At 51.6% G+C, this 25,305-nt stretch overlaps 1 protein-coding gene and 1 long non-coding RNA gene across 2 annotated transcripts in view; one reads left to right on the forward strand and one right to left on the reverse strand.

Annotated features, from left to right (window-relative positions):
• Positions 1-7,189, reverse strand: part of RTRAF (RNA transcription, translation and transport factor) — a 15,571-nt gene extending 8,382 nt beyond the window's left edge. The window contains exons 1-3 of the mRNA XM_046655096.1: positions 7,037-7,189; positions 6,093-6,217; positions 3,662-3,761 (exon numbers count right to left, since the gene is read on the reverse strand). Of these exons, the coding sequence (XP_046511052.1) occupies positions 3,662-3,761; positions 6,093-6,217; positions 7,037-7,097 (286 nt within the window). The 5' untranslated portion in view covers positions 7,098-7,189. The remainder of the gene's footprint in view (positions 1-3,661; positions 3,762-6,092; positions 6,218-7,036) is intronic.
• Positions 7,190-9,154: 1,965 nt separating this feature from the next.
• LOC124236247 (uncharacterized) lies at positions 9,155-16,344 on the forward strand. The gene is made up of 3 exons (XR_006887672.1): positions 9,155-13,704; positions 14,304-14,467; positions 14,619-16,344. It is a non-coding gene; the product is annotated as an uncharacterized LOC124236247 (long non-coding RNA).
• The last annotated feature ends 8,961 nt before the right edge of the window (positions 16,345-25,305 follow it).

Below are 25,305 nucleotides of genomic sequence, written 5' to 3' on the forward strand. Positions count from 1 at the left end.
ACAGTGTAGTGTACTGATATACTGTAGTGTACATAGTGTACTGTACTATAGTATACTGTACTATAGTATACTGTACTGTAGTGTACTGTACTGAGATAGTGTAGTGTACTGATATACTGTAGTGTACATAGTGTACTGTACTGTACTGATACAGTGTAGTATACTGGTACACTGTACTGTAGTGTACTGTACATAGTGTACTGTACTGTAGTGTACTGTACTGATGTACTGTAGGGTACTGATACAGTGTACTGTAGCGTACTGCAGGGATGTAAGACAAGGTAGTTTTTAGGAAATGTGCACAGAGGACTTAAGGGCAAAAGAGAATCACCCACAACTTAGCATCACCTGTTTAGAAAAAAGCTCCGTGTAGTGTATGTACATACAGAGAGAAGGGTAAGGTAAATGAAGCACACGTTAACATTTACAGAATCTAGGTATGTGAAAGTTCTTTGTACTATTCTTGCAATTTTTCTGTAAATCTGAAATTATGCCAAAAAAGTTATAAGAAAAAAATTTAAGTCTGATTTTAGTTACCTTAATTGACAAGGTAGCAAAAGGCTTTAGAAAATGTTAAAGGCACAAATAATAAAAATTCACAACGGTTTCACCAAATAAGAATAAAACTTTAAAGTAACTTAAAAGTTGGTGAGAAGGCGATGCGTTAAGGTAAAGCCGCAGAGGAGCGACAGCGCCTCCTGCTGAAGGGAAAGCATCACCTCAACCCTCTTCCAAAGGAGCCTGTCCTTGCAATTCTGAGTTGTGAGACCAAATAAAAACTTGTCTTCTAGTTTACACTTCTAATATACTTCTGATACCATTTACTTTTCACTTATAATTCAACTAAAATTTCAAGTAAAATTCAAATATAATTTTTCAATATCGAAAAATTTACCATATTTCAGACACAAACTCAGTCTTTCTGATTCACTAAAAGGACCATGCTGTCCCCGAGAAGTGACACACTGAAGACTCAGCCATGCGCAGGGACACGCAACCACACAACACCGAGTGATCCTGGTGCCCTGGGAACCTAACTTGAAGCATTATAAAAATGGGACAAGTGGAATAAATAAGGTAAGATTAATAAATGGAGACATGACTAAACTTTATCTGGGAATAGCTGAAAAACACTTTTGAAAAGCTGGAGAATACTTTGCTACAAACCATCTAACAGAGAGTTTCCACCAACTCAGACAGAAGAGAACTTTGCTAAAGGCCCTAAAAGTCAACTAACGCTGTCACGCGTTATTTCTAAAGGAACAAATCACAAGTATTTTCTTTTTAAACTAAAATTGAAAGCAAAGAAAAATTCAAGCTTTCCTTAAGATTTCTGCCATAAGGTTCAGAAATTTACGTGCGGGAACCAGCAGAAAACAGCTGGCTGACGCTCCCCGTCACTGTATGTGAACGTCCCTGCCCAGCACTTGCCAGACACTGATGAAAGTCAACAAGCCTGTCTACTGCATCAAGAAGCTACGTCAGATTGGCGGTTGCCAGGGGAAAGGGAGAGTGGGGGGAGGGCACAAAGGATGAAGTGGTGCACCTACAACATGACTAACAATAATGTACAAATGAAATTTCACAAGATTGTAAACTATCATAAGCTTAATAAAAAGTTTAAAAAAAAAAAAAAGAAGCTATGTCAGGTACTGGACAGCGAGCACCATGACCGCCCACCGCCCAAAGGGGTCCAGATCCCAGTCCCTGGACCCTACTCACATGCTCCCCACACAGCAAAACAGACTCTGCAGACGCACTAAACCCAAGACCTCGAAACAGGGGCTACCCTAGATTATCCAGGTGGGCCCAGCACAGAGCATCTTTACGAGTGGAGGCAGGAGGACCAGAGTTGGGGACGACGTGACCATGGAGCAGAGGGGCACAGCCTGGAAGACTATGCTGGTAGATTATCCAGATGGGCCCAGCACAATCAGCGTTTTTATGAGGGGAGGCAGGAGGACCAGAGTTGGAGACGACATGACCATGGAGCAGAGGCACACAGCCTGGAAGACGTATGCTGCTAGAGCTGAAAATAAAGGGGCCAGCGGCAAACAATGCAGGCAGCCTCTCTAGAAGGCAGAAAAGACAAAGAAATGGACTGTCCCCTACAAACTCCACAAGGAAGCAGTCCCACTGACAAACCGACTTAGTCCAGAAAGACACATGTGGGACTTCTGACCCCAGAACTGTGACATAGTAACTGGTGTTCTGAGTCCTTGAGCAGCGTGAGTTGTTACAGCAGCAGCAGGAAACTAACAGGTACCATGGATGAAACTAGCTGAGCATCAGCCTACAATGTGGTGGGGTAAGTAAGACGTAAGCAAAACGGACAGTGGTGGCTGACTTAAAGGGTATAGAGTTAAAAAGTTCAGAAAGAACCACTACTGCCGCTGGGTGGCCTCTGAGCTGAATCTTCAAGGACGTGCAGGACTCAGACATGAAGAGACAGACGGAGACGGCACACAAGCCAAGGGAATAGCGTAAGCAAAGACAGCGAGGGCAGAACCGGGCTGCACACGGGAAACAGCGTTGTTCCGGTCTGGCTGGATGTCTGTTAAGGAACACCGGACACCAGCTATCAAAGGCCTTGAACACCAGGCTAAGGAGCCCGCAGTTCCTTTTAGAGAACTGGGAAGCAACAGATCTAGCACATAACCGGAGCTGTTCTTAGGAAACAAGCGCAGCATTCTAACACATTTACGTTTCAAACAAGCTCAGGCCGCCAAAGAACAGAGGGTGATGCCAGGGAGACTAGTCTGAAAGACATCACAGGAATCCGAGCAGAAAGTGACAAGAGCCTGAACTGGTGCCAGACCGTGGGAAGGGAGAAGATACACCAGAGATGGGAAAAGACAGGACGGGAGGGACAGGCAGAAGCAAAGAAACAAAAAGGCTTCAAAAGCAAATGATCAAGAGGACTGGAACTGAGAGCCCCCTAAGAGAACGGACAAACGCAGGGGACGGAGCTAAGATAAGGCAGTCGGATCTTCACTCAGATGGTGCCAGGCCTTTCAAAATGAAACGGCCTAATGAGAGGCAATGAGTTTACTGGGAAATTCCTTTTACCAAAGATACCAATGCTCAAAAGCTTCCAGTACAAGTGTCTGTAAAAACAACATTAAACATAATAAATACAGTTTGGCCCATAGTGCATATTGGTGTTAGATGTGTGTTTTAGCCTCTTGTAAAATTACCTGCTGCAACCAACACTCTGAAATCCTATCAGTTCAGGGACACAAACAACATCTAACCTGAAAAGCTAAGGTGCAGACTATGGGAGACAGCAAACCTGAAGTGAGGTTATTGTGTGAGAAGACACCGTTTCCAAGTCCTAAAAGAACAATCGAAGCACCGGTGAGACAGGACTTCTATTAACATCTGATGATAATAGAGAGACTCTAATTTTAGAAAAGAACATTCCTTCCTAGACGATTCGGGCGTTGGGGGTTTGGAGCTGGACACAGTAGAACGGTTATGAACAAAAAGTAAACTTTTAAATGGATGCTGAAAAGGGAGATGACGACGTATGAAACTTAACAAGAACAAGGATAAAATGCAGGACAAAGAAACACAAACTGGCTAGTTTCCTCCATTTTCCACTCCCCCTTCACATCATTCCTCTCCCTCTCTGTAAGTACACACTCCCCACAAAACATACCGTTATCTCCATATTCAAGTCTAACAGCTAAACCAAGAAGCCAGTCAATTGCTTCCTGTCGATCTTGAATCTTGAAAGGACAGTTAACATCTCTGAGGTACTGTGAGGAAAGAAAATCTGGTTTCATTATTACTATAAAGACAAAGAATCGCAACACGGTAGAGCTGAATGACACCTTTGGATCTCTATGGATTTCTTTTAACATATACGTTACTAAACTTACTTTTTTACTTTTATTTTTTGGCGAGGAAGATTAGCCCTGAGCTAACATCCACCGCCAACCCTCCTGTTTTTGCTGAGAAAGACTGGCCCTGAGCTAACATCTGTGCCCATCTTCCTCTACTTTCTATGTGGGATACCTCCACAGCATGGCTTGATGAGCGGTGCATAGGTCCACACCAGGGATCCAAACCAGGGAACCCCAGGCTGCCAAAGCAGAGCACAAGAACTTAACCACTACGTCACCAGGCCAGCCCTCACATTACTAAACTTTTGATGTAAGTGTATAACCCAAAGGAAGGGAACGTTTCAGTGTACCACTTAAGAAAAAATTAAGCACTTCCATCATGCTTTTTAAAATTTCTACTTTTGCAGATTCCAAGGTAGGGCACTGCAGACCCAGAACAACTTCCTCATCTCACAGAAAACTGGGGCCCATAGGTTCACCCCTGCCGATGTAGCACAACCTGGACCTGGGCCTGAACCCAGACTTCCTGATCAGGTCTCAATGCACGCAGAGCAATTAAATGGAAAGGACTTTAGAAAAGAGGACATACAAAGAAACCAACTATTACCTAAACCTTAGCTTTTGCATCACAGAATGCCACTGAACACAGCAAGCCGCGTGACACATGCGTGGAATGCAAACCAAGTGTTATAATAAAAGCCGAAGCTGCATATCCAAATGAGCACCGTCCTTCACATGAGTCTCCGAGGAGTTTAAAATCTGACTCTAGCAACAATGCTATCACTCAAAACTGCTGGAACTCCTCTTTGGAAATAGTTAAAGAACCAGCACTTTTTAGCTGTAACTAATTTTTTAAACAAAAATTGTATCCCCTTGCTTTAAAAACAACACCCCATACACAAGATTTGGTCACGATGCAAAACCCAAGTCCACCTTCCAAGTGTGAAAACTGTCAACATCAAGGGTATTCAAAAGATGTCTCATGAGCTAAAAGTTACTCTAGAAGAAGTTCCAAATACGCTTTGAGCAACGCTGTCATCATTCCAAGAGCCCACGTGCAGGAGAATGCCTGTCTGCACGGCAAGTGCCAACATCTCTCAGCATCCTGCAACTTGCTTCTGGCGTTCCCATCAGAGAGTGTTTATATTCTTCAAATACCCTTCCACACGTGGAAATTTACACTGTCCGGTACACGTGAATGAACCATAAGTAAGATACGATTGCTATAAACAAATATAAAATCCTAACAATATATTTCGTCTTAAGATGACTATCAAAAACTTCAAAGATACTTTTTAAAAGCAAAGGAAAATAAGCCAGGGTAGCAACGGTGGTGGTAGAGGCGATGGCAGCAACGAGCACACAGCACGAGCTCTGTGAACAGGTGCGCCTCACTCACTCACCAACAGCACACGCCACCCAACACAGGTATGGTATTACCCCATTTACTGACAACATCACTGAGACACAGAAAGGGTAGTAAACCCGCCCGTGGTCACAGGGCTAGTGTGTAACTTACACAATTCTCTAATTCATAAAATCTCTAATTCTAAGGAGAAAGTCAGGTACCTAATCGCTTTTCTCCAGCAAATGAAAAATTTAGTTGCTTTTCATATTTTTAAAACGAAATACCTTACTCATCAAAGTAACAAACGTAGGCAATGAAAATGTTTAATGTAAATAATGATACTGTAAAATATCGATTTTTATTCTAATTTGAAAATAATTCTAAAAATGTTCCCAAAATTAAACTACATCAATGGGACAACTATTCTGGCCACAATAAGTCACACATACAGACCTTTTTTTAATTTAGATTATTTGTATTGTACACAACACGTGACATCTGTGTATCTTACGTAAGCATAACGAGACATCAACGAGACATCATCTTAATTCTCAAGCACGTCAGTAACGTCCTACGTTAATATAATACTCTAACTGTATTACTGCTACGTTTTTATTCTAATGTAAAAATTCTAATTTGGGCCATTTTTACCATTTGTAGAATGTGTGTCACTGTTGAAACCTCGCAGTGTTTCTGTACGAAACTATTTCTATCTAGTACTGGAAGTTTGGTAAATAATTTGCTTTAAAAACAGAGAAACACGCTAAGAAAAAGTTAAATCCCTAAAATGCAGCTTTTCTGACACGGATCATTACCATTTTCATTTATTTTCAAACAACAAAGTAATTCCAAGCTCGTCTCCATATGACTTTCGGGACAGCTCTCCGTGCCGTTACCTTTTCAAAGAACTTGGGCCAGTCGCTGCTGTGGATGTTCCTTAAGTTCCCTCTGTCTTCGATTTTGTAGTGTCTGATCTTCTGGTCTTCAAGCCACACGATGAAGTTCCTAAACTCCGTCTCATCTGCAACAAGCACAGGACACGCGTCGCTCGAAGCGCGGGACCGCACGCCGCCTTCGCGGGACCGAACCCCCGACAGCGGGTGACCGCGCGGCCCCCAGCGGAGCCGAAACCGCGTCCACACCGCGGCCCGAGCCCAAGCCCCGGCCCGGCGGGCGGCCGCGGGCGGCACCTGCTGCGCCTCGCGTCCAGGCGACAGTCGGGGCCGCGGGGCCGCGCGCTGCGGGGAGGGCGGCCGACAGCGACGGGGAAACGGCGAGAAACGGCGCCCGCGCGGCCCGGCTCCCAGGGCGGAGGGGGGGCACGGGGCAACGTCCGCGCGCGGACACCTGGCCGAACCAGACACGCCGCGGCGCTCGGCCCGGAGGGGACCGACACGCCGCCGTCCACGCAGCACACCTCCGGGGCGAGGCCGAGGGCCGCCCCGTCCGCCCCGCCGGCCTGGACCCCGACTCCCGGGCCGCCCACAGCGCACGGCGGGGCGGACGGAGCCCGGGCCCAGACGGAGCCGCCGCGGTCGGGCGGAGACCAGGGGCGGAGGAACTGGAGGCCGAAAGGTCGGGGCCGGGGGCCAAAGAGTCTGGGCACCGGAGGCGGAAGGGTCGGGGGTCGGAGTCCGGGGCTGGGGTCGGAGTCCGGGGCCGAGAGCCAAAGAGTCTGGGCACCGGAGGCGGAAGGGTCGGGGGCCGGGGAGGCCGGGGGTCGGGGGGGGGGGGGGGCCGGGGGCCGCAGAGTCTGGGGACCGGAGGCCGGAGGTCCGGGGTCAGGGCGGGCCGGAGGTCGGGGGCCGGGCGGGCCGAGGCCGGGGCCGGGCGCGCTCACCCCGGCAGTTGAAGCCCTCTGGGTTGTGGTAGTCCAGGGCCGTCAGCTTGCGCCGGAACATGGTGCCGCTGCGCTCGGGCCCGGGCTCCGCCGGGACCGGGAGGCGAGCGGGACGCGCGCAGGCGTGGGCGACGCGGCCGGAGGGCGGGCCGGCGCGGGGCACCCCGGAGTGACGGTGGCTTCCGCCAATCGTGGCTCCCGGCCGGCCGCCGCCGCGCACGCCGACCAATCGCGGCTCGGGCCAGGGAGGCGGGGCCACGTCGCGCACGTCGACGCTCAAGCAAATTTTATTGTGCGCTTCCTGGTCGCGCAGGAACAGACGCGGCGGGGCGGGCGCCACTGCTCGCCGTGGGCGCTGCGCGCGGCCGGCGCCTCCGCCTGGCCGGGGTCGCGGTCCCGGGCTCCGGCGCGCTCGTCGTCGGCTCCGGGGCCACGGGGGCCTGGCTGGCGGCGCGAGGCCCGGGCTTCCCGCGGACCAGTCGGAGGGTCCCGGGACCGCGGCCTCCCCCGGCTGCGCGCGCAGGACACCGACACGCGCACACCGACACGGGCGCGCGCTCCCGCCCCTCCACACGCGCCGCCCCGGCGGCCGGCGCTCCGTCCCGGGCCTTCTAGATGGAGGCGAGCGTGGCCGGCTGAAGACCTCCTCCCGGAGTGCGGGCGGGGCGGGCGTGCCGCGGGGCTGGGCCGGGGGCACAGGCGGGGGAGGGCGGAGGGACGCGCCGGAGCGCGCCTGGCCGGGCGGCGGGCTGCGGGCGCCCAGGGGCCGCTCCCACGTGTAGCCGCGCACGTGTCCGCGTCCGCGCGCCGCAGGTGCGGGCGAGCCCGGGGGTCCCGGGGCGACGGCGGACGGTGGTGTGGGGCCAGGGCGCCGGGTCGCACAAGGCCGTGTGTGCGGTCACATTGCGGCCTCCCGTCCAGAGGCCGCGGAGCACGAGAGGCCCGGCTCTGGGGGCGCTGCCGTGACCGCACGCGGTGGCTCGGTAGGCCGGCAATTGATGGAGGACCCGCCGAAAGGAAGGAGGAAACGAGCTGCCCACGGAAGGGAGGTGATAAAGGGACACGGATATGCAACTGTGCGTCACGCATTTCTTCCCAAAGCTTGGAAAAGCAGCTTTTAAATCTTGTTTTCTGGAATTGATCCTTTAATGCAAAAAACTAAGTTGACCTTGTCTCCCTTCTTCAGGCCCTAAGGTGTAGCCACTTGAGACTGTCTGGTCACCAGCCATGGCCACCCCAAGTAGGGAGAGGGACCCACCAGACCTGAGCAGAGGACGAAGCTAATTTTGGAAAAGAAGTACAGGAGGTTGTAAGCATTCAACCTCTTTTTATTTGGAAGTCTTTTTGTCTTTTTCCGCGCACATTTGAAGGAGTCCTTTGGCTTGTCTTAAATGAAGTATCTGAATGCACTTGCAGAAGGGAAAACCAACTTTTATCATCAAACGAACTGCTCTCCAGTCTAATAGTTGATCGAGGTTTGCTGGGACATTAGTCCACCTGTTTATTCAGCAAAGTTGTAAAACTGTCCTCTGCCTGCGAGGCCATCTTCTAGGCGCCCTGGACGCATCTGTGAACCTAGACGCAAAACCAAGCCCTGGGAGAGACTGCCATCTGGCAAGGGAAGAGAAACAGTATCATTATAACTAAGTTATTTAGTACTTTGGAAGATGATAAGTCCTGTGGGAAAATCATAACGAGGTCAGCTGAATGAGGAGTGGACGTGGGGGCAGTGGGAAATGGTGCAGGATGGGCCTGTCAGACCTCGTTGGGAAGGTGAAATGTAGAGACGTGAAGGAGGTCAAGAGTTAGCCCTGTGAATAAACGGGGAAGACAGTGCTAGACAGAGTGCTCAGTGCAGATGAGAGAGAAGAACGGTTTATATATTTTTAAATAGTTGAAAAATCGGGGGCCGGCCCCGTGGCCAAGTGGTTAAGTTCTCGCGATCTGCTTCTGCGGCCCAGGGTTTCGCTGGTTCGGATCCTGGTGTGGACATGGCACCACTCGTCATGCCACAGTGAGACGGCTTCCCACATGCCACAGCTAAAATATACAGCTATATAGTGGGGGGATCTGGGGAGGAAAAAAGCAGAAAAAAAAAAGATTGGCAACAGTTGTTAGCTCAGGTGCCAATCTTTAAAAAAAAAGAGTTGAAAAATCAAAGGAAGAATATGGTCACGTGTCACTTAATGACGGGGACACGTTCTGAGAGACGCATCCTTAGGTGATTTCATCATCGTATGAACATCACAGGGTGACTTACACAGACCTGGATGGTACAGCCCACTACACGCCAGGCTTTATGGTGCTAATCTTATAGGACTGTCGTCCTGTAGTATACACGGTCTGTCATTGACTGAAACGTCGTGTGCTGCATGACTACTTCATGACAGGAGTTTATATGAAATTCACATTTCCATGTCCATAAGTAAAGTGGTGTCCAAACACAGCCACACCCATTTCTCACTGGCTGCTTTGGTGCAGATTTGAGGGCAGATTTGAATAGTTGTGATAAATAAATGACAAGCAATGGGATATATTGGAGTATCTGAAGAAGCTACTTGGTGTAAAACTAATCCGGCCTGACCTCGTTTTTCCAAAAGGACCTGATGTGGCCTGTCGGGCATGTATTGGATATCTACTTTAAATATTTACTGCATCCCAAATACAAGAATGATGCCCCTAAAGATAGGGATGTAACGTCCCCCTTTCCTTAGGACAAGCATCTCTCCCTAAACTAAGGATTAATTACTGACCTGCTGTGCTCACCTTGTGACCCCTCTCCTCAAGACCACAGACCTGCTCTGTTCACCGAATTGCTGTGCCGACAAAGCAATCTCGTGACTATTGTAAAAGGGACATTCCGATCACGGGTGATGCATGCTCTCTGATGGTGTATAACCACCCTGTACACCCCACTTCTTTGGAGTGCTCTGTTCCTTTGGGAAAAGACTCTCCTGGGCTATGTGGTCTTCAGATCTGAGTCATGATAAACTCACCCCAATTTTGATTTATAGATTGGTTATGGATTATTTGCATCAACAGTTGCAAAAGAGACCACGTGGCCCACAAAGCCTAAAATGCTTGCAAGAGTTTATATGGTTTCAGAAACGCAGAGGTGGCAATTTCAAAGTGATTACCAAGCCAATGTGTTCAAATAAGAAAACAAGTCAGAGACACAGGCTGCTCTGGTTTCATTTTCACAACTTGCAACATGTTTTAAAGTCTTAGCAGTTTTACCAGACCTCTGTGTTCAACTTGTTCTTCCAAAGACAGTGAACAGAACAAACTGGTAACACTTTGGAATATCTGCCAAAGTCCCTATTGCACAGAAAAACAAGTTTGATATTCTAGTGAATGTTATCAAGTTAACGCCCCATTAAATCAGATCTTTTCTAACAAGTGTTAACTGTAAAGAGGTCTGCCCCGGGGAGAGAACGTCTCCCTCCTCTCTTTCTCAGACTTTCTGTTCATTATGAAGACTTGCTTTTTTTTTTTTTTTAGGTCAGGCTCTGGAATTTCATGACTTAGCATTAAAAGCATAACAAGGCCAGTAGAGATCAATTTTAATAGCAGTGACAAGAGGTTTACACATATTGAGGTATATGGGGTAACTATTTGGGTTCAAAAGTGATTCAGCTTGAACTAGAAAGCCTGGCTTATAGCTTATCAAACACATATTGTGTATCTGCTCATCCATTAAAGAATGCCCCCTCTCAAGATGAGAATGCAGACTGCCACTTCTAGCGCTCTTGGTAACGCCATATTAGTCCCTTTCCTGACATCGGGGTCATGTTGACCTGCTAATTTGCACTAAATACCTCTTTGAAATTTTGATGAAAATGTATCCTGGATGTGTTTAATGTGTGTTCTTTGTCCTAAAAAGATACAAAACTGTTCTGAAAACCATGCTTCTCAGGAACGCTGTCTAAGGCCTTCCCAGGTTAGAATCCTCAGTTTGGCTCGTAATGGACTCACCTTATTTCTCTTCTCTATAGATGGTTCTTGGTTATTTTGCGTCACAGCAGACATGGAATAGGGGCGGGTCGGAATGTCCTCGGTCACGGGGAGCATGCAGCTGGGCACGCAGGGAGAAGCCTGCCTGACGGCAGTGACACAGAAACAGCAGGGCCAGAGGAGAAGGGCGGCTCCTGAGGACGTCTCTCAAGGGCAGCATCTGGCTCTACACACATGTGAGCCCTTACCTTCCTTCTGGTGCTGAGCCAGGTAGGGTTGAGGTTTTGTCACTTACCATGGAAATAGTCCTAACTGGAGGACAAAGTCCAGAGCGAGTTCACCGAAACGACCCGCAGAGGTGGTGGATGCAAGATGGGATGAAGAGGAGACGGATGGCTTCAAGGTGACCTCAGGAGTGTCAGGATCTGAGGAAGATGGTGTGGGCACAGAGACAGGAGCGTGCATTCCCGCTGGGAAGACGAAGGGTCAAGTTTGGGACATGCCGGGTTTGCGGTGATGGAAGATGTAGCCCATGAAGGGAACCAGAATATGTCCCCCCAAAAGGTGCCTATGACATAAAAATTATTTTGAGCTGAAGGCAATTAAGGAGCAGCAAACCCAGGAAAATCTCCCCCTTTTCTGCCTAAAGGCAAGATTTAAACTCTCCTTTTCCTGGAGACAGACTCTCATCAGCCCAGGGCGATAGAGGACTCTGCACACGGACCTTCTCCACTGCTCCCTGCGCTGCCTCTCCCTGCCCACGGTTGCCGCCCTGGAAGACCAAGACTGCCTGTCCTGTCACTCCTCTGCACAGTGTTGTTCTCTGTGGAAGGCACTCTACAGGCTGGATTCTGGGCCTCCATTTTGAGTTATGTTGGTTCAGGTTCTCTGCATGATGTGCACTGCATGCCACTAACAGACTGTTTTTCTCTTGTTAATCTAGCTTTTTGTTACGGGGCCTCAGCCAAGAACTCAGAGGGTAGAGGGAAGATTGGTTCCTCTCCTACACCCACAAACACTCCTGAGATTCAGGGGTGAGCCTGAGCACCTGGTCCAGACCAGAGATGTCAACCAAGGAGTCATCAGCACAGAGCTGTAGCTGAAACTGTCAGGATGAGCTGCCAGAAGCCCTGGAGAGCAGAGAGGGCTGAGGACTGAGTCTCAGGAAGCCTGGGTCTCACACACACGGGAGCGGGGAGAGCCATGGAAAAGTGGCTTTCATTAGAAAAGTGGTTGGAAGAGCAAAGAGGATGAGGCGTCCTCTTGTCCCAAAAGGCCAGGAGGAGTGGGCAGGAGAGGCAGGGTGGGGGTTGGGGTGACAGATCAGCATTTGGGTGGTAGAGCTCGTGAGGCTTCCTGGAAACGTTCTAGAAAGGCCACCTCTGAATGTGTGAAAGTGGGGAGTGAGGCAGACCTCGTACTCTCACAGACCAACATGCGGTCAAGCCGAGACAGGCTGCCTTGAGGCCTCCATGGACACTCCCATTCCTGTCTGCCTCTCCCCCCCACCCCATGAACCCCAGGCCAATCTGGTGTGTCTGAGACGCCCGCCGAGGCTGGGCCACTTCCCTTTGTCCACGTCTCTGAGAGCGGGTCCTCCTCTGGGGTGCCAGCAGGCGGGCAGGGCCGGGAGGTCAGGTTGCTCAGGGGACCTCTGGTCGTCTTGTCCAAGGCGTCGTCCTGCCTGGTGGGCTCCACGTGCAGCTTCCCTGGGGCCAGACTTCCTAGGGTTCCTGCCTGCAGACCACAGCCCCGGTGCTCGGCCTGCGAGCTGTGCGGAGGCGGGGGTAGTGAAATCCTGCAGGTTTGCCCTCATCCCATGCGGGCTCTCAGAGCGAGGACCTTTTCAGTAACATTCTGATTTGATGCAGGAACACAAGATTCTTTGCCTTCTGCTTCAAAGTCTCGCAGAACTATTCTGTGCTCAAATGACATGCAAAGTCCCAGGCAGTTCACAATGGGTCAATTTTGGGGGAAGTCAGACCTGGGTGAGGGTGGAGAACATTCATTCATTCATTCATTCATTCTGTTAAGAGGTTTTCACATGTTGAGGTATATGGGGTAAGTATTTGGGTTCAAAACTGATTCGGCTTGGACTAGAAAGCCTGGTGTATGCCTGTCAAACACATATTGTCCATCTGCTTATCCATTAAAGAATGCACCCTTCTGATAAGAATGCAGACTTCCCCTCCTACGCCCTGTTGGTGACGTCTGGATTAGTCCTTTCCAACATCAGGGTCATGTTGACCTGCTGATTTGTGCTAAATACCTCTTTGAAAATGTATCCTGGGTGTGTTCACTGTATGTTCTTTTGTTCTAAAAAGATGTAAGACTGTGCTGAAACCCATGCTTCTCCGGAACGCTTTCCTCCTTTCTGGAAAAGGCCTTCCCAGGTTATAATCCTCACACTGACTCAAGTAAACTCACCTTGTTTCTCTTATCTACAGAATGGTTATTGGTTATTCTGCGTCGATGTTTCATTCGGCAGGTCTTTATTTACCTGTTCTGGCCGATGGTAGACCTCTGGGATATAGTGATGATGAAGAGAGACCTGATCCTCATCTTCATGGAGTTTACAGCCCAACAGGAAGACAGAAAACAGTAACAAGGCAGAGGAGACAGAGATGAACAGCAAGGGCCTACTTTCCGTAGGGCCATCAGCAGAGGTATCTGGGAGGAGGCGACATTCAGGCTGCATCGTAAAATATGCGCTGGTACGGACGTCCAAATGACAGAGGGGGGCAGAGAAACCAGCGTGAGCACAAAAGCCCTCTAGCGGGGAGGGAGGGCAGATCAGTGTGTTGGGAAGGTGGAGGGTCTTGTGAGGAGGGAGTGAGGTGGGGAGGGCAGGGACCAGATTCTCTCCTCAGCCACACTCTAGCCAGGCCCCTCTGAGCCCCTTCCTCGACCTGGCCGAGACCAAACCTGTAAAGACCTGGAGGAACAATAACCTGGCCTCTGATAGCTCAGGTGCCCCCAGCCCCATGCCTGCTGGGCACATTCAAGGCTGCCAGGAAGACTGGCTGTTTCTTCCAGCCAACACCTGGGTGGGCCCACAGGCCCTCCGAGTCTCTGGGAGGGCAGAACCCTCACCGATGGCTGCCAGCAGCAACACAGCAGGCCCAACCCAGGCCCAATTGCATCTACACTGACTGGCCCCCGGTAATTTTTCCCACCCTGACTGCGGTGGGCCCTCTGCCCCGCTCCTGACTCCCTCATTCGCCTCTACAAATCCGGGATCAGTTCAGTTCACGATAGACTCTTTCCTATAGCAAAAGTTATAGCTGATTAAAATGTGTCCTCACTGTTGTAGCTGGCGTCCAGCTTTGTTCATCTGTGACACGTCAGCAGACCTCACAGGCTGTGGCAAGAAGCCTGGGTTTTATTGCAAGTGCAAGAGAGAGCCCTGGAAGGTTGTAACAGAGGCGACGAGCCGTGGCTTGGATCTAAGATGCTCCTGGCTGCCGTGGGGAACAGGTGCAGCTGGTGCAGGGGGAGGAGCTGGGAGGTGGAGGCCGAGCATCGGGAAGGCGAGCAGTCACGGTGACGGTCAGAGCCGTGCACACCATCTGCGTATTCTGAGGTCCACGAGGGTGCACGGCTGCCAATTGCCCTTGTCTCTTTTCAGTCATCCCTGTGGGTCACTGGGCGTCGTCCTGCGGACGCCTCGCCTCACGCCCCCGTTTGTCACTGGCATTGCGGAAGAGCTGGAGAGCCGCTAGGATGGAGAGACTCCGAGGCTGAGAGCGCCTGAGATGGATGCACAGTTGCTCAATCGGGACACCAGCCCGGCTCCGCACTGTGACTCTTGATTCAAACAGATCTTCCTGTTTTCCAGCGAGGTGCTGGTCCCAGGTCCTCTCCAGGCTCAGGGGACGCAGTTTCACACACGCGTTTCCTTTTACAGAGCTCCCTGGAGAATACTGTGAATGTGCGACTGCGTTGGGGTCTCATAATAAGGAGGAAAAATTTTGCTCTTTACACTTACCACCACCGAACACTTTGTTTCTCCTTATTTTTCCTGCCTGCTGGGCCTTCCTACTCCAGCCTTGCAGACGAAGGCAGCAGCCGCCTCCCAGGACTGGGTGTTCCGTCCCCGATGCTTGGGGCCAGGCACAGTGTTAGCCAGGGCCGAAGACAAGCCGTCTCTTGTCCCTTCCTCTCCAGCTGTAATCAATAGCCTCCTGGTGGCACTGCTGGACCTGGAGACCTGACCTCGTGGTCCCGCTAATGACTGTGCAGGAATAAATAATTTAGATTCTTAATGAGGGTTTGAGCTATTTCCCCAACAAACCCAACTTTCCGGCTACTGTAGGCCTCAGAGCTCAGCAGCGCGCATCTCTGAGACTACTGCCGTTTTCACACTCTTTCCTCACAGTCAGGAAGTATTTGGAATTTGGTTTTCAAGAAAAGTATCGATCTGCTCTGATGACGGGGCCCCTCGAGGGCACGCCTGGGAAGTGAAGTCCATTCCGAGCGTTGCTGGGGGAAGCAAGACGGCAGACCCAGACGTGAGCCCAACTCCTGCCTGGACCTCCCCCACACACGGCAGGAGACAAACCACAATTTATGGTTTCTGAGCCCATTATGACCTCTTTCTAGGGGTTGCACCGAAATTTGGGGAGCTTCTGCAGTGCCAAGGAGTGGGTGGCCGGGGCAGCTCGGTGTCCTCGCTGACCAGCTGCATGTTCTCGTTTCTGTCCAGTCTTTGGTGGCTGGTGCATGAGTCACTGCCATGCCGGCCCCATGTCCCCAGGTCTCCAGCTCTGTGCTGTGCCTCACTCAGTTTGTTCACGACGTTTCACTGCTCTGTGCCATCTCGGCGACAAGACCTCCATCCCCAGGGCCTCTGGGGCCCGGGGACCACAGCCTGACCCTCTGCCGCAGCTTGTGACACTGAGCAACTCAGCCCCTGTGCCTGCATCAAAGACTGCCAACTGGAGCCCCACAGGTGACCCTCAGACATGTCTGCTTTGATCCATACTAATTAGTAAAAAGAAATAAAAATTAGAGCCAACGCATAAATCAGAAGATTTCACATATTTTGGATCCTCCTCCTATTTCTCTGAGCCCACAAATAGTCTTATATCACCTCAAAACTATGTCCCCGCAATATGGCTCAATGTGCCACTTTGAGCTCACTGTTTCCAGGTCTGCTCGCACCTTACTGTGTGTGGAGCCAGAGACCAGGCATCCCCTGGGCCCCGGCACCCCTCGGACTGTCTGTGACAAGGATCAGTTTAAAATTTTCCCATTGACCACAGACCAATACTTCTGTAAAATACGATAAAAATGTAACACCAGAAAATGAAATTAAAAAGATACACACTATACAAGCTCCACTTATTCTTAGTTTGAACAGAAATAAAATTACTCTGTCAAGTTTCTGTGTAAGTTTTTAAATGCGTACTTTCGGTTTCTGTACTTCATGCATTGTGGATCAATAACAGGGTAAGCATGGCCTGAACAATTCCCAGACTGCTCTGCCTCTGTGCTTTTGCTTATGCTGTTCCCTCCACCAGGAATGCTGTGCCCACGGCTGCCCACCCTCCTTCCTTCCCTCCCCCTTGTCAGGCTCATCTTGCAAAGCCATCCCCACCCTTCACGGCCCTTCAAAGGCCCCCTGTGCCGGGAGGCATCTTTCCTGCTCTGTGACCCCCTTGGAGGGCACTCCACTGTCACCCTCTTGGCCAGTGCTACAACCACGGTGTGCTTGTGTCCTCCAGCCGCCCCCCCTCCCCCCATATCAAACTTCCGGGGCTCAAGAACCTTCTTTCCCACGGTGCTGACACAAAGCCTGTGCATGGTGAGCTCTCAACACACAGTTTCGGAGTAAGGACGTCGATAGAAGAAAGCAGCGAAGCCACAGGGCTGGTCACCGGCATCAGCGGCAGAGATGGGAGCAAAACTTGCTCCCTGTTCTCCGCTTCACTCTCCTAGGCTCTCACAGATTTAGCCCTAAAAGCGAGGTGAGTCAGACAGAGACAGACAGATGCTGTGTGATCTCATTTATATGCAGAATCTGAAAAAGCCAAACTCATGAAAACAGAGGGGAGGATGGTGTTCCTGGGGGCGATGTTGTCTGAGGCTCAAACTTGCAACTAGTAGACGAGTGAGTTCTGGGATCCAATGACAGCACAGTGATTAAAGACAACAATACTGAGTCATAAACGTCAAAGCTGCCGGGAGACTAGATCTTAATTGTTCTCACTACGAAAGAGAAATGATGATCACGTGACGCAATGGAGGTGTGAGTGAATCGTACTGCAAAATAGACAGCATCAAACCAAGGCGTGTGCACCATCAACTCACACAGCGTCACACATCAGTTATATTGCAATTAAAAAACAAAACCAAAAAATTTTGAGCTCTATAATATAATCACAGAAAAATCTGATTAACACAAGAAAACCACAGATCGACTTATTGTTGCCAAATAAAACTTAGTCTGAATATCTTCCCTGAATTTGAATGAACGCTGGGGCTCCTTGAAGAAGCACAAGAAAAACCCTGGAATCAGGATCCACAAGGTCTTGCACCTGGTACACTTTCACCCAAGACTCAGTAATTCCTGATTCTGGCTTAAAAAGGGGGCACGGGAGGGCCCCCCGAGAATGAAGGTGTGTCGTTAGGGGCTGCTGGGGGAGCTCCCCCGGAGTGGGAGACTGTTCTTGGAAAGGACCTGGAGCAACGAAGGGAGCAGTGCTGGGAGGGAGACTGAGGGTGCTGGAAAGTCTTGACCCCCATTCAGGCCTCCCTGCAGCTGAGGGAGCTCAGATTCTTTCCAGTTTTTGAAGCTTTAGGTTAATTTTTAAAATCAAGGAACACCAAGCCTTGTCAACATTGCGGTCTAATTAAGTGTTTAATATACACCAAATTACACTTTTAACACACACACGAACTGCATACATAGCCTCACCTGGAAATCAATCGAAGAGTCTGTTTGTGAGCCTGTGTGTTTGGGATTCAGCCAAGACGTGGGGGTTTGGGTGGGAGGGAGGAAGTCCCCCACACAGCTGGTGGTTTACAGCTGATGCCCCAAGATTTCGAGTATTTGCCCCCAGGTCCACCTCGGGAACCACTCGCAGCCATTTTCCCTCCACAGTCACACAGCCCCCGGCAACCTCCTTCATTCCTGTGGCTGTGTTTGCAGATGCTCACCCTGTCCCCTCGGGGCTGGCCGCCCTCCTGAAGCCCAGATCCTTGTCCAGTCTTTGTACTCAGTGCCCACAGGACATTTCCAGGTGTGTGTCCTCTTGGCACCTCAACTCAGCATTTCCAAGAATAAAGCTTGCTCTTTCTTTGACTTTCCTATTCCCAAATCTCTGACTTCCATGTGCCAGCTCCAGTTCCTCACTGTGACCAGTCATGCTGCCCCATTCTCTCTGCCCGGAACTCCCTCCGACCTCTGCTCCTCACTGCCCTCTGCCTGGGTCATGTCCACCCAGCCCTGAGGCCGGCTCTCAGAAGGCGGCCCCTGACCCCCCAAACAGGCTGGGCCCTGGTCACACGCTTTCATCAGAGTCTGCTCGGCCCTCCATTACTTACCGCCACGGTCTGGAGTTAATCAATGGTTTCGATCAATCGTTCCTTTCGTCAGTATTTCCGCTGCCAAAGACAAGCTCACTGACAGCAGGGCCTGATTCCACCCTGTCCCCTCTCATCCTAGGGCCCAGTGTGTGGGACCCAGTGTATTGTCGGCACTTAATAAACACGTGCAACCAATGACTGAGTAAAGAATCGTCTCTCCTCTGCTTGAAGCCCTTCAAGTTGGCCGCCTTGGGGGTGAAGTTGCATCCTCAGCGTGTGTCTGAGGCCGTCCACCTCTGACGCCTCTCCGCACTCCTTCCCACCTCAGCTCGTCCGTCCTGGATGGCAAAGTGGATAAGAACCCGAGTTCTGAAACCGTATGGCCTGGGCTCAAACCCCGGCTCTGCCACTGGCTGGCTGTGTGTCCTGGAAGTTAGGAAAGCTTTCTGTGCCTCAGTTTCTGATCTGATAAAGGAGAATAATAATCGTGCTTGCCTGGCAGGCTTGTGAAGATTAACGTTAAATCCGTGTATCATACGTGCACATACAGGTGTACATGTGTATAGATGAGTCCACATGCATCACATATATTGCATATACACGCATGACGTGTGTGTACACACATATGCATGTTATTCATGTGTACATCTATGTGGTGGGGTTCGGCGTCCCTCCACGTGGGCAGCTTCCCTCCCTGCATCACTGCTCCACACCGTCATTTCTTATCCATCCCTCCACTAGATGGTGAACTCCTGGGGCGGGGGTCTGGGTCTTACTGCTTTTGTGTCCCCAGGATCCAGCTCAGCGTCAGGGCACAGAGTAGCGCTCTAGAAAGATCTGTTGAAGAAGTACAACCAAAAACGTCTAAGGCAGAGCTGTGTGTACATATATTTGGGGGCCACGTCCCCGGGGAGACTGGGCCGCCCTCAGGGGAGGATGGAGGGCCTGGTGGAGGCCGTGGACAACAGGAGGAGCCCCCCTGTTTCCTGATGGCGGAGGGCCCAGGGTGAGCACAGGTGCATCCTGCTTCCCATGCGAGTGTCCCGGGCACCTCGAGCTGCTCTCATCTCCGCAGGGCGAGGGTTCGAGGCACAGACTCGCTCCTGATCTTGGAGGACAGCCGCTCTTCCCTGTGGTTTCCTGGGCTGTCCACAGGGCCCTGCCCCCAGCCCCACCCAGCGCTGTTCTGCTCTGGGCTGCAGCTGTTCTGACTGGGCAGTGTTCCTGCCCCTGTGGTTGCTAATTTTGAGCATCCGCCCTGACCCCTACCACACAGTAAGTCTAAAGGTGAGGTCGCTTCCTTTTCATCCCCACACTCACTGAAGATCAGCCATTCTGACTCTCCTGCACTCACACTTTACCTGCACTGCTGTTTTCTCAATATTTTTATTTAAGTCGACACGCCTGCTTTCGCTGCAGTTCGCAGGGCTGTACCCCTGCAGAAACGCCTTCAGTGGGACAATTCCTCCCACATCTACTGTTTCCCAACCTTTCAGGCAGTGAGTTGATTAAATTCAGAGGAAGAAATAGGTCAAATCCTCTGTTCCATAAAAACTAATTCCCTGCTCTGTCCCTGGAGGTGGGAAGCTCTCTTCCTCCTTTTTTCTGAGCACAGTCCTCTCTGTGGTCCACGGCTCTGTGTGCCGGGCAGACGCCCCCACACGCTCCAGGTTGATCTCTGGTCCCCTGGAGAGAACGCTGTCCCTGAGGGAGACGCACTGGACTTGGAGGCCCCTGGGTCCGCTGGGCCGTGGGCGCCATGTGGGGACCGCACTTCCTCAGGGCCCTCCACCCCTGTGCTCCGTGCACACTCTCTCCTTCGGGGACTCCAGCTATTTCACACCTTCTCATGAAGCCTAACCCACTCGTTCAGTCGCGCCTCTCCCCCCAGGCTAGCCACGTGCTCTGCGCTCACAGCCAGCACATCCCAAGCGGGACGCACCGCTTTGATGGGGGAACAAAAATTTTTCCTCCACCCTTCTAATTTCTCAGCTGGAGCCCCTCTTACAAAAGACAGATCAACAAGAGGAAAGCAAGCCCACATTAGTTAACAGGTGACTTCGTGCACCTGGGAGACGCGAAGGGAAGATGTGGACTCTCCGGGAGGAGCTCAGGACTCAGGCTGGAAGACCATCTTCAGCAAAAGACAGAAAAGGGCGGGGTGGGGGGGCGGTCGAGGGGAAGTGACGGGAAAAGTCAGGAGAGGGAGGCTCTTGTGCAGACCTGAGTCTGCCGGCGCCTTAGAATGAGAGGCCCGAGGTGTGGACGACGCCTCCTCTCACCTGTGTGGAGGGAGGCCCCTGGCAGAGGGAGAGCTCCTCCCTTACAGACGGGTAACTTCCGCTGGTTTCAGAGCTTCCCCTGTGTCTGCAGCTTCTCAAACTAATCCTCATGCCAAAGGGGGGTGTTTGGGGGGACGTATTTCCACTATTTCTACACTGAACCCTCTTGTTCTCTGGCATTTGCCCCCTCAGCTAACTGAACAGCGTCCACCGCAGCATCCAAGCCAGGAAGCCCCTCCTCCTCCTGCCGACGTTCAGGGGTAGCCAAGGTGCACAGATTCTGCCCCTCGGTCCTCGAAGCCGCTTTCTTATGTGGGCCCTGCCCTATGGCTGCAACAACAGCTTCCCAGCTGGCTAGTCCTTCCTGCACCCACCTGCCGCTCTGCAGCTGCGGCGGAATTCTAAACGGCAGATCAAATCATTAGCCCGTCCAGCCCGAGGCTAGGACTTTTGCAGGGGCCGCCTACCACCTCCAGATGAGTACCCGGCCCCAAACTTCCTCTCCTGCACCTTCCCAAAGCACGCGGAGGCTGGGAGCTCTCCTGACAGGGCTTGGCGGGCTCCTGGCCGCCCCTCCTGCCCAGTTGGGTGAGTTCTCGTCACCCCTTGAATCCCAGCTCTGATGTCAACTGTGCGGGTCTCCCTGACTTTCCCCACATCTAACCAAGCCCAGCGCCGTCCTTGGTGCCCATGCATGAGGGCTCCTCCCTCCGACAGTGGATGGGGCCGTCGCTCATGCTCCTGGGCCTGGGGCGGATGCTGCTGTCAAACCAGCACCACAGCAGCCTGCGGAGATCAACCCTTTTCCTGGCAGATGTAGGGGAGGAAAATTCCCCTTGACCCTCTGAGGGTCCCTGGCTGGTTCTGAAAAGTGCACTGACAAAGGAGAAAAGCATACGACTCTTTTGAGTTTTTGCCTGTACACAGGTGTCTCCGCAAGAGGTTGAAGAAGTGACCATAGCAGGAGCTTTGATACTTTTAGACAAAGAAACGAAAATCTGTGAAGAACTGACGAGGCATGGGGTGGGCTGGGGCGGCCCCCTAATGCTAGGGAGCCCTCTTCCTGAGTAGGAGGACAGGTGAGGCTACCACGCTTTGTGCACAGAGTCGTCTGGGCCTCTCTGGGCTGGTAGGTCTGTCTCCAGTAAGAGGAGAATTCATTTCCTGCCTTTGGGCAGAAAGGGGGAGCTTTTTCTGCACTTACTGCTCCTTATTGCCTTCAGCTCAAAATAATGTTTACATCAAAGAGGCATACAAATTTGGGGTGAGTATTCTGGTTTCCTTCGCAGGCTACTCATAGCCCCCAAACGTGAAGAGGAATAACCCCCCCCTCCCCGTTCACCCCTAACACACATGGAAGCCGGGAGGAGGAGGACCTGAGACACAAGTCACGGGGCACCGCTCTGCCCTCATCCATCCATCCACACTGGGCCTCAGACATCAACAACCACTGAGAAGCCGGGAACCCCAGCCACCTGTCACCAACCCCTCACGGCTCACTGTCTAGTTAACGCATCCTTACTAGTCCGTCCCCTTCACTAGCATAACTTTACTAGTCCAGAGACTCTTGGCAAAAGCAAAGTTGCAAACCTTTCTTTCATTGTAGAAATTTCCGGAAGGTTTCATCAAGCCATCAGCAGACAGTGCACATTCCTGGACTCGCCTTACTCGCTGTGTCCACCAGTCCCACACTGTTTCACCGTAACCCTCGCCCAGTCCCAGGCAGGCCTCCCTACCCCAACAGGAAAAGGTCTTCCTAAGCCAGACCTTGGATGCTGGTAGAACAGCCCCCCAGCCCCACTGGAGGCACCATGGGACTCCTCTTGGTGACAATCAATACGTCGGCTCTGCCCTGGGAGCAGGTGGTTTCGGAGCCGCCACTCAACAAGACCTCTCCACCCAGCCCGGGGTTGCTAGTCTGCACCCAAGGGCTTTTTGTTCTCTGACCAGGTTCCACCATGAGGAGGTCCTGTATCTTTGGGTGTTGATGCCCGTGTACTGTGAAAACCTGGGCCGGGCGTGGGGACCATACCAGCCTGCGCTTGTCTCTGGACCAGAATCCGCCTTTGGCTTCTTTGGCAGCAAAGCCCGTCTGCAGATGTGAGCTGACCAAGTGGTGCTTTCTGAGGACTGGCCGGCAGAGGGTGCTCCTGAGAAAGAAGAATTATCTGGAAGCTTCCTCCGGTCAAGGCCCCGTTTCATTTTAATTATCGTCACTAGTGGTAAATGCAAGCGGAGTTTCCACAGGACGTCAACAGAACCGCCACGGAGGGGCAGGTGCCGACTGCGGGAGCCGGCGAGACCCTCCCCAGAGTCTGCTTGGGCGGGATTTGAGCTTCTGGGTGGTTTCCTTTTCACCAAGGCTCCGGCGAGCACAGTTTTCCCCAATAATTCTGAAACCGGCTGCATGTCAGTCATGTGGAGCTCGAGCCCTCACAGCTGCTGCCTCCGGGGTTCCTGAGAAGTGATTCTCAAGGTTCAAGTAGAAAGTCACTCTAAGCTGGGAGATGACCACTTTTTCTGGTAATGACAGATATTTTCACTTTTGCAGGCCATACAGTTTCTGTCAGAGCTTCTCAAATCTGCTCTTGTAGCCTGAAAGCAGGCACAGAAAATACAAAGCTAATGGGCATGGCTGTGTTCTAATGAAACCATTTATGGACCCTGAAATTTGAATTTCACATTATTTTCATGGGTCACAAAATATCATTCTTCTTTTGAGATTTTTCAACCATTTAAAAATGTAAAAACCATTTTTAGCTGGTAGGCTATGCAAAAACCAGCCAGATATGGCCTGTGGTCTGCCAGCTCCTGCTCAAGAAACGTGAAGGAACCAAAAGTCTGTTTGAGGCCCTGCCACGTCTGTTACTGAGCAGAGAGAGCAGAGAGCTGTAGACGGCTCTGGACTGAGCTCGGGTGTTAATAAGGACCTGTGAGTCTCAAAGGTCAGCATTAACGGTGCTCTTTCTGGTGTGAATATTGACTGTGAAGTGCAGGTGTTGCCAGAAATGCTTCACTGGACCAGAGACGGAAAGCGGAACCAGACGTGCCAGGTGTGACCCAGCAGAAGTCTGTGACTTCGCTTCTTCCGCATCTCTTCCTTCCTCTGTGAGATGTGGGGTCAGTCATCCGCCTGACGAGGCTCAGGGCGGAGGTCAAGGACTGCAAACACAGTAGGCACTAAGTGGCTGGGCTTTGTGACCCAGATAATGAGATGAGCCTGAGAGACACAAGGTCTACACCTGAGAACCAGGGCTCGCTCCGGCTGTAGTAACAGCCTCTCTGGGGTCTTCGTCCATTCGGGCTGCTCTACCATAGGACATAGCATTCCGTTTGGCTGAGCACCACAGGCTGGGGGGATCATAAACAACAGACATTTATTTCTCACCGTTCTGGAGGCTGGGAGTTCAAGGTCAAGCTTCGGGCAGATGTGGTGTCTGGGGAGCGGCTGCTTCCTGGTCCACAGGCAGCTGTCTTCTCGCGGGGTCCCCCCACGGTGGAGGGGGTGAGGACGCTCTCTGGAGTCTCTTTCATAAAAGCGCTGGTCCTGTCCAGGAGGGCTCCACCCTCACGACCTAACCACCCCGAGAGGCCCCGCCTCTAAGCACCATCCCACTGGGGGGTTAGGATTTCAACAGTGAATTCTGGGGACACAAGCATTCGGTCCACAGCGTATGGAAATAGGAACGGACTGTAAGATCCCTGAGAGCAGGAGACACACCAGCTGCCGTTTTTCTGGTTCACTCTGCTGAGCGTGGTGCCTGGGACCTGGTGGGACCTCAATGGTAGGGAAAACTGTTCTTGAAGGGAAAGCCGCGCATCCTCAGAGCCCCCTCCTCAAGGCGTCTGGTTCTGACTCTGGGGGCTCTGGGCCTTCACCTCCACCGAGCTGTGTTTTTATTCTGTGAGTTGCAGGGTCGTTCCTGCTGTCCTCCAATGCAGAGCTGAGTTCTGCAGGGCGGGGTTCATTGGCCCCCCTCCTCTGCGGGAAAGAAGCCAGTTTCGCACCCGCTGCGGATTCCTTTCAGTGTTCCTGAGTCGTGAGCGTCTCGGCTCCTTGACGTCTGCTTTGTGTCAGTTGTGACATCTGCCTGGTTTCCTTGTTTACCGTGAGTTAAACAGAGCCTTGGACGTGCGTTCATTTTACACCCGTGTGAGGGGCAGGATTCTACCTTTTTGTGGGGAATTCTCTCTTAACAGCCTGTTTAATTGTGAAATTGAATTCAGGAGTGTTCTCCTAGAACACGTTTGAACGGCATCCTCGGGACAACCTAAAACATTGCGTCCTGCGCTTTCGGATCGTCTTCTGTCCACTCGTGTTCTGCGCGTGACTCTTACTAAACAGCTGTGAGGTTTTGAACGACACTTACGTGTTCCCATCTGCAAAATGGGGGTCAGACTAGAAAACTGTCTGTAAGGCAGCGGATCCCAAATTCTATGGTCTGAGGACCCCTTTCCACTTTCCACGTTACTGAGAACTCCCTCAAATTATTCAAGTTTTGG

The sequence above is a fragment of the Equus quagga genome, chromosome 2 (genome assembly GCF_021613505.1).
Source record: "Equus quagga isolate Etosha38 chromosome 2, UCLA_HA_Equagga_1.0, whole genome shotgun sequence".
NCBI lineage: Eukaryota > Metazoa > Chordata > Mammalia > Perissodactyla > Equidae > Equus > Equus quagga.